This window comes from Herpailurus yagouaroundi, unplaced genomic scaffold (genome assembly GCF_014898765.1).
Source record: "Herpailurus yagouaroundi ecotype Mexico unplaced genomic scaffold, PumYag 253, whole genome shotgun sequence".
Classification (NCBI taxonomy): domain Eukaryota; kingdom Metazoa; phylum Chordata; class Mammalia; order Carnivora; family Felidae; genus Herpailurus; species Herpailurus yagouaroundi.
The window spans coordinates 6,874,299-6,890,890 of record NW_024412470.1 but is presented as its reverse complement, the minus strand read 5'-3'; the positions used below and the strand labels follow the sequence as shown (position 1 = coordinate 6,890,890).

The following is a 16,592-nucleotide window of genomic DNA, read 5'->3' as shown; positions in this document are numbered from 1 at the left end:
CATCAACCCTCAGTTTGTTCTCAGTTTTTAAAAAAAAATTTTTTTTTAACGTTTATTTATTTTTGAGACAGAGAGACAGAGCATGAGCGGGAGAGGGTCAGAGAGAGGGAGACACAGAATCTGAAACAGGCTCCAGGCTCTGAGATGTCAGCACAGAGCCCGATGCGGGGCTCGAACTCACGGATCGCAAGAGCATGACCTGAGCTGAAGTCGGCCCCTTAACTGACTGAGCCACCCAGGCGCCCCATTTTGTTCTCAGTTTTTTTTTCAATGTTTATTTATTTTTTTTTGGGACAGAGAGAGACAGAGCATGAACGGGGGAGGGGCAGAGAGAGAGGGAGACACAGAATCGGAAACAGGCTCCAGGCTCCGAGCCGTCAGCCCAGAGCCCGACGCGGGGCTCGAACTCACGGACCACGAGATCGTGACCTGGCTGAAGTCGGACGCTTAACCGACTGCGCCACCCAGGCGCCCCTGTTCTCAGTTTTTAAGAGTCTCTTATGGTTTGGCTCTCTCCCTCTCTCTTTATTTATTTTTCTCCTTCCCCTCCCCCACAGTCTTCTGTTAAGTTTCTTAGGATCCACATAAGAGTGAAAACATATGGTATCTGTCTTTCTCTGGATGACTTATTTCACTTAGCATAACCCTCTCCAATTCCATCCACGTTGCTACAAAGGGCCATATTTCATTCTTTCTCATTGCCAAGTAGTATTCCATTGTGTATATAAACCACAATTTCTTTTCCATTCATCAGTTGATGGACATTTAGGCTCCTTCCATAATTTGGCTACTGTTGAAAGTGCTGCTGTAAACATTGGGGTACAAGTGCCTGTATGCATCAGCACTCCTGCATCCCTTGGGTAAATTCCTAGCAGTGCTATTGCTGGATATAGGGTAGATCTATTTTTAATTTTTGGGGGAACCTCCACACTGTTTTCCAGAGCGGCTGCACCAGTTTGCATTCCCATCCTTTACTTTCCTGTAGCATTCACGCTCCTCTATCGTCGTCGGCTGGCGGATCTGCGATTTCTGGATTCCAGGACCCTGGAACGCAGGCCGTCCACCTTTGCATCCTTAGCCTTGTGCAGAGAAAGGACTTCATGCTGATCATTGAAGGCGTGACAAGTGGCATGTAAGTGGGGGGAGTCGGTAAATGCTGTCAGAGGTCAAAAGGAGTTGGAACGTGTTAACGGGCTAGGGTTAAGCTCTTCTTGCCAAAGTCACCCGTAGTCCCCAAGTCCTCTTAAAGCTACTGATCCTTTATCTTGCTTTTCTGTAACATTTGAGAAGGACCATTTCTTCCAGGGAACCTCGTTTCACTGCCCTTGGCTGGCTTCCCACCTCTCTCGCTATTCTTTCTCAGCCAACTGCCTGGGTTCCTTTCTACCCGTGAATGCGTCCTGCCTCAGGACCCCCTGCTTGGACCCGTGGTCCTTGCCCTCTCTGTCTCTGTATATCGTCTGTTTGGCAGTGACTCCCAGGTTATTTCCTGTCCTGAGTCCTTTCCTGGGCTCCTTCCCCATTCATTCAGCGGTAAGAGGCGACCTCACCTGGTGCCATCCACAGACCTGCACTTCTGTGTTTTCTGTGCACACGAAGGCACGGGACAGAAACCCCGTGTCAGCTCTGCCACGGTCCAGGTAGCTCTCCTGTGTCCTCGCTCATCCAGCCGGGCCCCCCGGAGGGTCCGATCAGTTCTACTTTGTCCTGAAATTACCTTCTCCTCCCTGCATCCATCATTTCTTGCCTGGATAACTCTCCAGTGGCCGGTTTCCCAGCTGCCAATCTGGACCTTTTCCAAAACATTCTCCACATTGCTGTTGGAGCAATCTTTTAGGGGAAAAAAATGCGGCTGTGATCAAGTCTGTCGCTCCCCTAACATTCTTTGGTGGTTCTCCTTTCACCTTCAGGCTTTCACCTTCAGGCTTGTCGTCAGCACTGCCTCCCCCCGAGCCGGCCAGGGTAGTCCTTCCAGCCTTCCTTCCTGCCGCCCTCCGTATGCCATCCTGTCCCTTCCCAAACTCATTGTCTGCTCCTTCCTGTTCCCAGGTTTCAGAGCGCTCACTTCCATTCCTCTGGACGTGTTGCTGCTTCTGCTCCCCATGTTGTCACCTCGTCTTTTGTCTGGTCACTTCAAAGCCCGAGGAAGTGTCTGTCAGTCCCCTGCAGTCTGAACTGAGGCTTCTGTCCTATGTTTTGCTCCCTCCAGCACCCCGTGTTGCTGCCCACTGCCTGTCTTTCCAGTAGACTGTGGGTTTTAAGAGCAGTGACTTCTCTCTGTACCCAGGGTGCTTAGAAAATCACAGGTGCCGGGGCACCGGGGTGGCTCAGCTGGTTGAGCCTCCAGCTCTTGACTTCGGCTCAGGTCATGATCTCATGGTTAGTGAGCTCAAGCCCCAAATTAGGCTCTGTGCCGACAGTGCAGAGCCTGCTTGGGATTCTCTTTCTCTCTCTCTCTCTGTCTCTCTCTTTCTCTCTTTCTCTCCCCCCACCCCGCCCTTCTCCCACTCATACTCTTTCCCTCTCAAAATAAAAATACTTTAAAAAAAAAGAAGAAAATCATAGGTGCTCGAAGATACTGGAGGGAGTGTAAAGGAAGTATTTTTCTTGCTACGAGTGTGGGATTGGGTTACATATGGGGTTCATCTGGCTTATTTATTTATTTATTAACATTTATTTATTTTTGAGAGACTGAGGCACAGCGTGAGCAGGAGAGGGGCAGAGAGAGAGGGAGACACAGAACCTGAAGCAGCCTCCAGGCTCTGAGCCGTCCGCACAGAGCCCGACGCGGGGCTCAAACCCACAAACCGCGAGATGATGACCTGAGCTGAAGTCAGATGCTTAACCGACTGAGCCACCCGGGCGCCCTGTCATCTGGCTTCTTTGGTTTCTTTCATCTGAATTTGAGATATGAAAAGTTAACCTCACATGTATAGTCCTGGGCTGATAATGCTCCCCATCTCCATGGTGGTTGCTCTGCACAGAGCTGAACGTTAGGCTAGTGTTGGTAAGAAGTGTTCGTGCAGGAGGCACACTTGTTTACATCGGGAATAGTTTGCCTTCTGTCCTTCCTGCCCTGTGAGTTGGGCCCGGGGAGTGTGTAGGTGTGTGGATGGTGAAGAAGGGGGTAGGCATGGCCAGAGGGATGGTAGACGGTCACTGTTGCTTTGGAACACAGGACCAGTGCAGAAAACTTTGACCTTGTGAGATTAAAAACTGTTAGGTCATGTAGACGGTTCTTGTAAATTAAGTGTGGAAAAGCCAGCTTTAAATGGACCCTGCATTTATATCAACAACCACATTGCTATTGAGCTCTCGGCAAATGTTTGAATTGAGGTGTTTTGAGGGGTGGCACAGATTTTTAATGTACTAAAAATAACTTTTATCATGCTTTACCATGTTTTCCAGACAGATACATGCTCTTGCAAAACACTGACATAATACTGGTGGAGCCCCTCTGCATTCCACTGCCTTATTTTATTTTCTTGTTATCATTTAATGCCATCTTTATACGTATGTGTGTGTGTTTTAATGTTTATCTATTTTTGAGAGAGGGAGACACAGAATCCGAAGCAGGCTCCAGGCTCCAAGCTGTCAGCACAGAGCCCATCGTGGGGCTTCAACCCATGAACCATGAGATCATAACCTGAGCATAAATTGGATGCTTAACCGACTGAGCCACCCAGGCGCCCCTGTATGTGTGTCTATTATCCATTTCCTTTCAAAATCTGTCCAGTGTCCAGATGAGGAAATCGCAGCCTAGAGAAGCAAAGGAACTGTCCCAGATGCCGACAGTACTAAGCCGTGGGGCTGGAATTTAGACTCCAGCCACGTCGCTGGAGTCCGCGCTGCTCTACTGAGCATGTGCATAAACTTGCGTCACTGATCCTTGCTACAACCTGCTTGTTTTCCCCAACCAAAAGCTGTTTCTTTTCAGTTACAGACATGCACTGATACATAGATGTAGTGCCTCTTACATAAATGTTGCTCCTTTGGGAAACATATTTTTCTTTTCTCCACGACTCCCTGGGGGCCATGTCCCTTGAGGTAGGACCTTACCTATTTTTTGTCTTAGCAGGGGAGGGGCAGAAGGAGAGAGAGAATCTTAAGCAGGCTTCATGCTCAGCGCCAAGCTCGTTGTGGAGCCCAACACGGGGCTTGATCCCACACGGCCAGGATCCTGACCAGAGCTGAAATCGAGCATCCGACACTCAACCGACTGAGCCACCCATCACCCCAGGGTGTGACATTATCTTAACTTTGCAACAATGAACAGGATCTGAAGTCCTGGTTTATATGAGCTAAATGTCGGTGTCCTTGAGCTCTGGGAAGTATGGCAGCCGCATCAGCAGGATCCTGAGGACAGGGATGCTCTTGCAGACGGCTGCTGCCATGTCTCCGCAGTCGCTTTTTACTGCTAGACATCATCCCCGTAAAGAAAGTTTGTGTCACTGAATTCTAAGCATATGCCTTATTTGGAGTTTTGAGTACCCTGGTTACGGACTGGTCTTTTCCTGGTTCCCGTAATTGGGCTGATGAGAAAAAAGACTGATTAAATTTTGGGGCGATATTTTATAGTAATATTTGGAAGGTGGTGAAGTCTTGTCTTTCCTTCTCTTCCCCTCCAGTGGGGGCGCAGGGTTTTCCTGCAGGGCAGGGCTCCTTAGACAAGCCTGGGGTCCACGGATGGGCTTCAGAAGGGCCATCAATCTCTTGAAAATGTGTGCAGAATTTTGTCAAGAGTGCACATTTGCTGGGACAGCATTCCATCCTGGAAGTGAGCGTGAGACATCAAAGAGCAGAGAGCCCTCTTTGATATAAATATTAACACACTCTCAGTCTCAGGCTGCAAGAGTCCTGGAAGCTGGTTTGACTGAGAGATTAGATATCTTTTTGTACTGTCCCAGAGAGGGCAGTTTGGACTTTTCCTCATGAAGGCACAGGGGTTCTTGCTAATAGTGGACACAACAGGCTCAGCCTGTTACAGGGGGCACCTATTCAATTTAAATAGTCACCTTCTGGTGCAGCAACACCATTATGCTTGCTTTTGGCCCCATCTGAGCCTTCTGTCATGTACACTGGAAATTGTTCTCACCCTCATGGGTAATTGGCCGTACTTATTTCCTTTTGTTTGTCATTGCTTATGTATTTGTTTGGGAGGTAGGGATGGGGCAGAGACAGGGAGAGAGAGAATCCCAGGCAGGCTTCACACTGTCAGCAGGAGCCCGAGGCAGGGCTCGAACTCAACGTGAGATCATGACCTGAGCTGAAGTCAGATTCTTAACTGAGCTACCCTGGCGCCCCTGGCCATTCTTATTTCCAAATGCTGCTGCTTACGTGCAAATACGCGATTAAAAACCTAACCTGTGTATTATTACTTTGGCAGAAGTTTACCAAAGTATATAGTATAAAAAGAGAATATTGCCTCAGCTCTACCCTTGGGCAGGTCACTTGCTCCATGCCTCATTTTCCTCATCTGTAAGATGGGTACAAAATAGTGCCTGCCTCTCAGAGGTTGTAAGGATTACATGAAGTAGTACAGAGCAGGCAACTGAAATGCTGTCTGGTAAATGGGAAACAGCCAATAAGTGTTAGTTCTTACGAAGATGAAGGTGATGAGGACAGTTAGGACTATTACACCTGCTGTGAGGTCTGTAGCCAGAGCCTGCAGGCCCCCTCCTTCATCCCAGCCCATTTTTTTTCAGAGACAGCCACTTTGTTTCTTTTTTTCTAATTTTTAAGTGTTTGATTGATTGATTGATTGATTGAGAAAGAGGGAGAGCCGGGGAGGGGGCCGAGAGAGACAAGGAGAGAGAAATCTCAAACAGGCTCTGTACTGTCAGTGCAGAGCCCGATGTGGGGCTTGAACTCACAAAACTGTGAGATTATGATCTGAGCTGAAACCAAGAGTCAGATGCTTAACCCGCTGAGCCACGCAGGTGCCCCAGAGACAGCCACATTCAGCTCTTTTGTTCTTTTCTACTTTTATTTGTCTCCATATTTCAAAAAAATCACATTTATACGGTATTATTCTGATTTCCCCCTCTCAGTATCGGCATTCCTTATTGACTTCCTATTGTAGATCATTAGGTTTTAACTGGCACTTTCCCCTTCCCCACGTCTCTTCTTCTATTATAATTGTATCAGGTTCAGTTAGAGTGACGTTTACTGTTTTACATTATCATCACCATATAAACGTCGTTCACAGCTGAGTCATGGAATCGAGTGTGGGATTGCTGGGCCTTATCAAACATTTGAACTGCAGCTCTGAATGGAAGAAAAATGGAACGGGGAATTGTTGATTTGCCTTTACTTATGAGTGAAGTTAAAGTTTGCCATGTGGCTGCTGTCTTTTTAGGCTTTTTCTGTGACCTGCCCATTTTTCTCCTTTGATGTTTGGTTTCACCTCATTCCTTTGGATAACCACTCTAGAATCTTATAAAGAATTGGTAGGAGTTAGCAGAACCCGGGTGGCTCAGTTGGTTGGGTGTTGACTTCAGCTCGGGTCACGATCTTGTGGTTTGTGGGTTCAAGCCCCGAGTTGGGCTCTGTGCCGACAGCTCAGCCTGGAGCCTGCTTCGGGTTCTGTGTCTCCCTCTCTCTCTGCCCCTCCCCTGCACACACACTCTCTCTCTCTCTCTCTCTCTCTCTCAAAAATAAATAAACATTAAAATAAATAAATAAACATTAAAAAATATATCTTTTTAATTTTTAAGAAGGAAGAATTGGTAGGAGTTAAACTTCTAGAAGAAACGTTGCGGTTTAAATAGACGGGGAGTTTGGAGTAGACATGGGTGGTCCTTGGGGCACCTGGTGGCTCAGTCTGTTGAGTGCCTGAGTCTGGATTTGCACTCAGGTCATGATCCCAGGGTGGTTAGGATCAAGCCCCACATCAGGCTCTGCACTGAGTGTAAAGCCTGCTTGAGATTCTCTCTCCCTCTTTCTCCCCCCCCAACCCCCTCCCCCCACTCGTGTGCCCTCTTTCTCTCTGTCTAAAAATTTTAAAAAATGCAAAAAAGAAACGCAAAAAAGAAATGCAAAAAACAAAAAAGAAATGCAAAAAAGGTCTCGATACCAGCTGCCCCTCACGTCCTTACCCTTAGGCTGATGTCAGCTGAGGCTAGAAAGCCTTAGCTACACGGTGGGTCATAGGAAGGCGCAGTGATGGGACTGTCTCGGCCGGTATGGAACAAAATAAGCCCAGTGAGGGAAAAGGCAGGTGAATGCAGTTAGGACAAGTCAGTCAGAATAATAGGGAAGGACAGAATCTTAAAAGTGCCCTCAGCAGAAGGGCCGGGCAGATTCTCACCGTTGGAATGTCAATATTGATTTACTTTTACTTGGTGCGGTTTGCCAGAGTGGGGGAGGGGCAGAGGATAAGGAAAAAGAGAATTGAGGTTTGGCTCTTATGTGTGCTTTACCCATGAACCCAGTGGAGGAGGTCGGGTGGCCTGCCCTGAGAGTCCCAAGGAGAGGCGAAGCCTTGTGTCTATGCAGTGCCTGGCAAAACGGTGGGTTTTGGCTCCGGGAAGAAGTGGGGGGCACCCGGAACCAAGCAGGGTTTCTCTCTGGAGCCACACTGCCGGCACTCGCGTGGTAGTTAGTGCTGGAGTGAACGTGGTCTGGGACTTTCTGGCCGCGGAGATTTCGAGGAAAAGGGGCCGGGCAGAGCGGTGGGGTTGGGTGGTGCAGAAGGGAGAGGAGAAAGCCAATGCCCGGGGACTAATTGTATATAGTTTTAAACAAAGTGATAAGAGGAAAATGAGATTAACTTCGTAAAAATAGTTCCTTTTCCCGTCTTTGGCTCTAAAATTTTGTGTTGGATGTTCGTGGCCAGTTTATATAGGGCGGTGGTAGTGAGGGAATGTGGAATCTTTGCAAAAACTGGAAAAGCTAGTTTTAGACAGGAAGTGTCCCTTGGAATATAAGTAGCAGAGTTTTTTTGTTAACTCCTTTCTTTCTTTCCTTCTTTCTTTCGAGTTTATTTATTTTGAGAGAGAGAGAGAGGGAAGGAGGGGCAGAGAGAGAGGGACAGAGGGAATCCCAAGCAGGCTCTGCACCCTCAGGGCAGAGGCCGATGTGGGGCTCGAACTCACGAACCCGTGAGATCGTGACCTAAGCTGAAACCGAGAGTCGGTCGCTTAACCGACTGAGCCACCCGGGCGCCCCACGGAGAGTTTCCTTGTTCCAGGTACTTTTTCTTCCCTTTCTATTCTTGGCGTGGTGTCTAAACCCCACACATCCATCCAGCCTCTGCCAGGTTTGGTTGAATAGTTACTAGAGCCATCCGCGTCTGCAGCTTGGTCATCTTCTGTATAAAGTAAGCGTGATTAACAAGCACCCATGACTCAGAGAGATTGACTGGATTAGCAGGTAAGCGATGTGACGAGGGCGGCCCAGAAATGCTAGGAAGGGCAGGGAACCTGAGATCTCGCCACGTCCCAGAACAGTTACGTGGTGTTTACCAGGCTTACGTCCGAGTGATGTCATGGAAGCTTTTCCTCCTTCCCTCCACGCCCTGTGTCTCCGTCTGGAGTATTTCACACCCGGGGACGAGCGAGTTACCTTCCTGGGAGCTCTTCTTCATCAGTACAGGAGCCCAAGGCTCTGGGTAAACGGGGCTTTGGGAATGTCTGTTTATGGGAGCGGTGGTACTTAGTTAACTTGAACATAGAGGTTTCATCTTTTAAAGTTTCTTCCTCAACAGTCTCAGAATCTTGGGTTCAGAACCTCCATGAGCCTGCCCAGCCGGGTCCTGTGGTCTCTGGGAAAGTGCGAGAAAGCGAAGGCCCCTTTCCCTTCCGCCTTCATTTTGGCCCCCAGAGAGAGCTGGGAGGCAGGGGGTTCTGGAATCGTTTTGCCCAGGCACCTTGGAGGGCAATGGCAGGCTTGAGCACCTGCGCCCTCGCACACAAAAAGACTGGGCTCGGCCTCCGAACCAGCTAGGGGCTGGGGAACAGCTGCAGTCTGGTCAGGATGTTCATTAACTGTATTCAGGTGATTCCATGCAGCTTGCCCTGGGGAAGGTAAGCTCTGGCTTCTCTGGTTTCTCTCCAGGACCTGATCACTGGAAGAATACGAGAACTGACAGGTAGCGTGAGTCCCCATTGCTAACCTGACTGGGGCAGTTGTGTACTTGCGGGGTGGGGGGCAGAATCCCAAGCAGGCTCCACACCACCAGTGCAGAGCCCGATGTGGGGCTCGAACCCACAGAACCGCGAGATCAGACCTGAGCCGAGATCAAGAGTCGGATGCTTAACTGACTGAGCCACCCAGGCGCCCCTTAAAGATTTTATTTTATTTTATTTTTATTTTTATTTTTTAACGTTTATTTATTTTTGAGACAGAGAGAGACAGAGCATGAATGGGGGAGGGTCAGAGACAGAGGGAGACACAGAATCTGAAACAGGCTCCAGGCTCTGAGCTGTCAGCACAGAGCCCGACGCGGGGCTTGAACTCACGGACTGCGAGATCATGACCTGAGCCGAAGTCGGCCACTCAACCGACTGAGCCACCCAGGCGCCCCTTAAAGATTTTATTTTTAAGCAATCTCTACACCCAATGTGGGCCTTGAACCCATAACTCCGAGATCAAGAGTCGCACTCAGTCAGCCAGGAGCCTCGGTCTTTTGTTTTTAATTTAGCGTATTTTTTGAATCTCTTTAGATTAAAAAAGAAATCTGTCTTTCTCTATGTTTATGTTGATTTTGGTTCTGCCTTTCACGCTGAAGCAACTCTCCATTTAGCTTTTACTACACCACATCGTTCCTAGCCTGTAAATAATACCTTATTTTCTTTACTCCAGTTCTCAAACTCTTTCCTCTGTGCTTCTGTTTTTCCTGCAGATCCCCAACGTGTACTAAACCCTACTTTAAGAGAACATAATGAAAGGGGCACCGGGGTGGCTCGGTCGGTTAAGTGTCAACTTTGGCTCAGGTCACGATCTTGAGGTTTGTGAGTTCGAGCTCCACGTCAGGTTCTGTACCAATGGCTCAGAGACTGGAGCCTGCTTCGGATTCTGGGTCTCCCTCTCTCTCTTTCTGCCCCTCCCCTACTCATGCACTGTCTCTCTCTCTCTCTCTCTCTCTCTCTCTCTCTCTCTCTCTCTCAAAAACACACAAACCTAGGGGCGCCTGGGTGGCGCAGTCGGTTAAGCGTCTGACTTCAGCCAGGTCACGATCTCGCGGTCCGTGAGTTCGAGCCCCGCGTCGGGCTCTGGGCTGATGGCTCGGAGCCTGGAGCCTGTTTCCGATTCTGTGTCTCCCTTTCTCTCTGCCCCTCCCCCGTTCATGCTGTCTCTCTCTGTTCCAAAAATAAATAAACGTTGAAAAAAAAAAAAAACCACACAAACCTAAACATAGAAGGGAGAACATAATTAAGATTTTAACTGGGTGTGAAAAGTTAGATAAGTTCTCTTCCGAAGGCGTGTTAAAGAACAAGAATTTAACCGAGTGCATCTGAAGATCTCCGTGGCTTTATTACGTGATTCATGAATCAGGCTGCCTCCCTTCTAGCAAGTCGAGGGGAGTCCCAAGGAGTAGTACACAAAATGGGAGGTTGTTTTTTTTTTTTTTTTAATTTTTTTTTTCAACGTTTATTTATTTTTGGGACAGAGACAGAGCATGAACGGGGGAGGGGCAGAGAGAGAGGGAGACACAGAATCTGAAGCAGGCTCCAGGCTCTGAGCTATCAGCACAGAGCCCGATGCGGGGCTCGAACCCACAAACTGTGAGATCATGACCTGAGCCAAAGCCAGATGCTTACCTGCCTGAGCCACCCAGGCATCCCCAAATGGAAGGGTTTCATAGGAAGGAGGGAAGGCAATGGAGTGATTAGCAAGACAAAATATGGCTCCAGGCAAGGTCACCTTCTTTTAGGAGCAGGACTGGGGGATCTTATCAGGTGGTTGACTTCAGCTTCCTTTGGGGGGTGGAGAGGGCGCATGAGACACATTCCCTCAGTTGGCACTTACCAGAAAATTCCCGACTGCCAGGTTAAGACTTCATTTCTGGAGAAGGCTGCAACTGTGGTTAGGTTAGGCCTTCAGCGTGGTTCGGTGGCTTGGCCTGGCCCAAGTGACACCGTTTTGGGCCTGCGGTTTTCTTTTTAACAGGTGTTACTCATGATTGGCGAAATACCTTGAACACATGGACACTGAAAAGAGGACAGAGTCTGTAGAGTATCGCTCTGGGGAAGATGGGGATCGCCATTTTTTCCAGGAAGCGGTGCGGAATGTGTGGAGCCTGGTTTGAACTGTTCTCCCTCGGTTGGATGGGCATTTGTAAGACACATGAAAAGGACGTTCTTTATCTGTGGAATGACGTAGATGGTAACTGGCAGGGTCCAGCTTAGCTCTCCTTAGGACTTCTTTCCGGAAGCAGTAGACCGTACCGTGTGAAGGTTGGTTGCCGTGAGTCAGGCTTCCTGAATTCCTTCCACAAATGCCTATTTCTAGTCCTTGTCCAAATCTCCATGTATTTTGCAGCCGAGATGTCCCCACATCAGGCTCTCCTATACAGCAGCAGACCTACATCCTTGCCGTCTTGTTTCAGAACACGGTTCAACAGACCCAGACCCCACCATGCCTAGGTGCTGTCACTTACCCGTTCAGACCCTTCCCACTCCCTGCATCTTCCATGGCAAGCCTCTGCCCTGACTTGGGGCCCACGTCGCCTCTGTCAGCTGAACTTCGTGTCGATGTCAGAACACGCGGGGCAGTGGGACCTGTGCTGTTTGGACCTTGCTTTGGGGCGCGTGCTGAAAGCCCGTCGTGTGCAGAAGCGGGAGCCGCCTGTGACGTAGAACATGGGGGTTTCCGGGACAGCTGGTGGGTGCAGAGGTGAGGGTGGAGGGCCCGCGCGGCATCCCAGAGCTAGCCCGGGGAGGGGGGACGCCGTGTCCTTGTCCCGGCCGGCACGGGGCACCGGCAGGAGTCACGGTAGAGGGGTTGGAACACCGTGCGTCTGTTCCCGCTCAGACTCTGGGTGTGCCCTAGTGTAAGTGGACTCACCTCCACGATCTCTGATCCTTTCTGGAAAGCGGAGGAAGGTGTCTGCGGCACCTGTGGGTGTTGAGAGCGTGAAATGTGAAAATAGGTGCGAAAATGGCTTTTTCAGTTTATTTTAGTTTTTAAGCTGATTTATTTATTTTGCGAGAGAGAGAGAAAGGGAGGGAGAGAAAGAACCAACAGGGGAAGTGCAGACAGAGAGGGGGACAGAGGATCGGAACGGGCTCTGTGCTGACAGGCGGGATGGCAGCAAGCCTGATGTGGGGCTTGAACTCGCAAACCTTGAGATGACCCATGACCTGAGCCCAAGTCACACACTTAACAGGCTGAGCCACCCAGGCGCCCTGGTATGAGAATGTGGTGACTGGGAAAGAATGTGGTGACGTGGGAAAGCGGTGTCTGTGTGACCTACGGAGGGTATTGTGCGCTTTGTGTTCTAAACAATATGTTACAATATGTGACATGTTCCAAACAGTGTGTTACATATTCTCTAACATGTGTAACCATTTCCACTTACAGTAGGTGATAAAACCAAGGCTTCAGAATGAAGCGTTTTAAGGCATGCTCACACAGCTAGCAGGTGACAAAGCCACTTCTCAATCTCCTGTTTGAAACCTGGTTTCTCCTAAGCTGATTGGGGTCCACTGACGTAGTAGGCACCTTATGTTTAATGCATTCAGCTATTCCGCAAATATTAAGTGCCTGTTGTATCCCTAATACTGGACAGTTTAGGTATCAGGTGAGTTTTGTTGTTTTTATGTATTTTTCCCCCCTTAAGTAACTTGTAATGAGCTGATTTAAAGACTTGGAAACAAATCTTCTTCTTTTCAACCACTCCACCCACAAGTCTTAGCGTTAATTTCTTAGTTGACATTCTTGTGTGTATTTATTTATCTTGCAGCTGGCCAGAGGGGGTGTCTCTTAGGGAAAGAGACTCGGAATGACTTCAGTGAGCAAATGAGGAGTTGTGACATGTATCAGCTTGCTTGTCTTCAGTCTGCCTGTTGGCGACTTAACCGTTAACCTTCCAAACTCCAGCTTTGGCCTTCTCTGGGGGGAGCCGGAAGGCTTTAATACATAAATCAATCGGAAACCACTCCCGGAGTCAAATGTCACTCCTTCAGCAGCCGCAGGTGTCAGCGGGGACCAGTATTCGGAGCCTGAGAATTAAGGATGTATGTATACTGAATACAGCCCTCAGAGGCTCTGGGGCTTTCTTTTTAACGTTTGGTCCTGTGTTGACGCAGACGAGACTCAGAAGCCAGTCATATGCGTGTCATGGCTTCATTCTCCGCAGACGGGACATTTTCGGGGCTTGGGAAAGCATTTGGACTCAGAGCTAGTGGTTACCAGACCTCTCTGTCACACCTGCTTTCTCAGGGATCCCGAGGTCAACCACAGTCATGGGAAGTAGGTGGTCTTGTTCGTCTCCCGTCCTTGAATACACCGTAGAACCAAGGTCGGGAATGACAGTGTCTTTCTTAAGCACATTGGCACTTGACCCCTGTTTTCTCGGAGCCCCTGGCTATGAAGCTGATGAGCTAATGAGGCTCCTTCGGAACAGTAGGCAAACTGCGGTCCGAGGTACCACACGCGTCACTAATTGATCTGGCAAACCCAGAGTTCCCGTTACATCCCTAGAACTTGGTGCACTGAGACGAGGAAGGCCACAGGGGAGGACAGATAAAGGATAGGAGCGGTGGCTGGGCAGTTGAGTAAACTTGGCGTCACATGTACTGCAGTGCACGTCGGGAACGCCCGGCCGGAGACAGAATTGCAGGGGTGAGTAGCTGGAGAAGGCAGGCAGGTGACTGCGGTGATGCCTGAACTGGGGTCGGAGGGATGAGCAGGAGGTAGCCAGGTTGGGGAGGCGGTGGGGACGTTCCGGGCGGAACTGGAGAGCTGGGAAGAGTAGCGCATGGTCCCAGCCGGTTGGTAGCAGGGGTGAGAGGCAGGGACAGCGCGACAGGCCCGTGTGCCCAGCCGAGGTGTTTGAATGATGCCCTGCTGCGGCACCACGCGTCCCTCACCTGCCGCCTGGCCGTCATCTGACTGTCATTCTGTTCCCCCCCACCCGCCCCCAGCTTCCTTTCTCCAGTCCACCTCTTAGCTTCTGCCTTAGGCAGTCCCTGTTGGCCTTGGCATTAAAGGGTTAGGGGCCACCACCAGGCCAGCCCTGTCTCCCGGGAGCGCTTTCCCTCTGCCTCGGCCGGAGGGATTGAGAGGGTGGTCCAGAGGAACTCCGAGGGTCTTGGTGTCTAGAATTAGCACTCTGAGGAAGCGAGGGAGGTGAGTGTGGTAGGAGGACTGGAGAAAATGGTTGGTTCTTCCAGATGGTTACAAAAACTCTCGAGTTGGGATAGATCTATCCGGGTTTGTGTGTGAGGCACCACCAGCATTTATGGAATGTTGAGCCACTTTGCAAGATGCATATACAGATCAACACGTGCCCATTTGCTTGTGCCCCGAGGTGTTAGGCATTTGGCCTTCTGTTTCAGGGGATGGAATGGAGGCTCAGAGAGGTGAAGTAACCTGCTCAAGGTTGCTCAGCCAGTGACGGGTGGAGGCCAGGATTTGCATGTGGGTCCGTCCAGTTCTTCCTGCAGTCTGCTACTGCCTTGGGTGTCACGCAGCAAGTGACTGTGGTTCCCTGTTTGCCCCCTTGGCCGGCAGCCTTGCCTACATTAGCTCGATTTTGCGGACAGATGAACAGACAAGCAGCCAGCTGCTCTGATAGGTCTGGGGACTTGTCCCTGGGGAGACTGGCCAAGTCCGAGAAGGTGATATGAGGCTTTGCAGCAGAAGTGTCTGGACATGTCACAGGACCTGCCGAGTCAGCAGTTCCCGTGCTGACTCCCTGCCTGGTGCTCGGCCCTCAGCCCAGGAGAGGACCACCTGTATGCAGGAGGGAGCTTTCCGGACAGAGACTTTTGCACCTGTGCTGTGGGAATGTTCCTCCCCTCCCCCTCTCCCCTTCTCTCCCCTTCCCTCCCCTCTCCTTCCCATCCTTTCTCTCCCCTTCCCTCCCTCTCCCTCCCTTCCCTCCTCTCCCCTTCCCTCCCCTTCTCTCCCCCTTCCCTCCCCTCCCTCCCCTCCCCTTCCCAGAGAAGTTGTTCACAGAGGCCAAGCCAGGGACCCTTCTGTAAGAACAGATGAGTGACCAATGAGGTAAGGGTGACCTAGGCATTCCATCTGTGTTCAAAGCAACAAAGGTTACTGTGGGACCTGGTGCTGTTTTATGTTAATTAGCCGATTAAAAGGCCTGCTTTATTAAAACATTTTTTTTAATGTTTATTTATTTTTGAGAAAAAAGAGAGAGACAGAGTGTGAGCAGGGGAGGGGCAGAGAGAGAGGGAGACCCAGAATCTGAAGCTGGCTCCAGGCTCCGAGCTGTCAGCACGGAGCCTGACACGGGGCTCAAACTCACGAACCGTGAGCTCATGACCTGAGCTGAAGTCAAACGCTTCACTGACTGAACCACCTAGGCGCCCCTCCTTATTTTTTTAATGTGTATTTATTTTTGAGAGAGAGAGAGAGAGAGAGTGAGAGCATGTGTGTGAGTGGATGGGAGAGCCAGAGAGGGAGAGAGAATCCGAAGCAGGCTCTGTGCTGTCAGCGCAAAGCCCGACGCAGGGCTCGAACCCATGAACCTCGAGATTATGGCCTGAGCTGAAGTCGGATGCTTCACCGACTGAGCCACGCAGGTGCCTGGTGTTGTTTTCTATACCCATCTGTCTGAGGCCTTCCGGGACTGTTTGGGTTAGCACAGTGAGTGTTGAAAGGGTCGGGTAAGCCATGAATCAAATTCTCCAGGTCAGCATCTGCTGGATAAGTTCTGCCGGGATTATTTCTGTTGCTATGACATTTTTTTTTTTTTTTTTTTTTTTTGAGAGAGAGAGAGACAAAGAGAGACAGAGACAGAGCATGAGTGTGGGAGGGGCAGAGAGGGGGTGAGACACAGAACCTGAAGCAGGCTCCAGGCCCTGAGCTGTCAGCACAGAGCCCGACACGGGGCTCGAACTCGTGAACTGCGAGATCATGACCTGAGCCAAAGTCAGACGCCCAACTGACTGAGGCATCCAGATGCCCCAACTACGACATGTTTAATAAGTGTGTGTTTTGAAGGAGGAATGAAATAAAGCAGCTCACCGAGTTTGGATACAGGGAAGGTCTTCGTAAAAGGGTCTTCTTCATGTGTACTTGGAGCATCCTGGGACAGGTGTTCGGGGTGGGGGGGGCGTCCCCCCCTGCTGAGGAGGCTGCTGGCAATTTGAGAGTGGAGGTTGACACCAGCGGCTGTCCTGGAATTTGCGGGATGTCTAGGGAGAGGCCCTTAGCTGTCACTCTCCTCCTGTGTTGGAGACTCGCGGCCCCCATCCTTGGATTGGTTACGCTCAACTGCCCTCTGCTGTGGTCTTTTTTTTTTTTTTTTCAACGTTTATTTATTTTTGGGACAGAGAGAGACAGAGCATGAACGGGGGAGGGGCAGAGAGAGAGGGAGACACAGAATTGGAAACAGGCTCCAGGCTCTGAGCCATCAGCCCAGAGCCTGACGCGGGGCTCGAACTCACGGACCGCGAGATCGT

At 50.1% G+C, this 16,592-nt stretch overlaps 1 protein-coding gene across 2 annotated transcripts in view; it reads left to right on the top strand.

The window, feature by feature from the left end:
• UCK2 (uridine-cytidine kinase 2) overlaps nucleotides 1–16,592 on the top strand; it is an 82,699-nt gene that overhangs the window by 16,857 nt on the left and 49,250 nt on the right. Inside the window, exon 1 of one of the 2 annotated variants that reach the window (XM_040460986.1) lies at nucleotides 12,961–13,181. The exons of the other annotated variant lie outside the window; for it this stretch is intronic. Within the exon in view, the coding sequence (XP_040316920.1) occupies nucleotides 13,116–13,181 (66 nt within the window). The 5' untranslated portion in view covers nucleotides 12,961–13,115. Of the gene's footprint in view, nucleotides 1–12,960; nucleotides 13,182–16,592 lie in introns of those variants that run through there. 2 annotated transcript variants of the gene reach the window in all.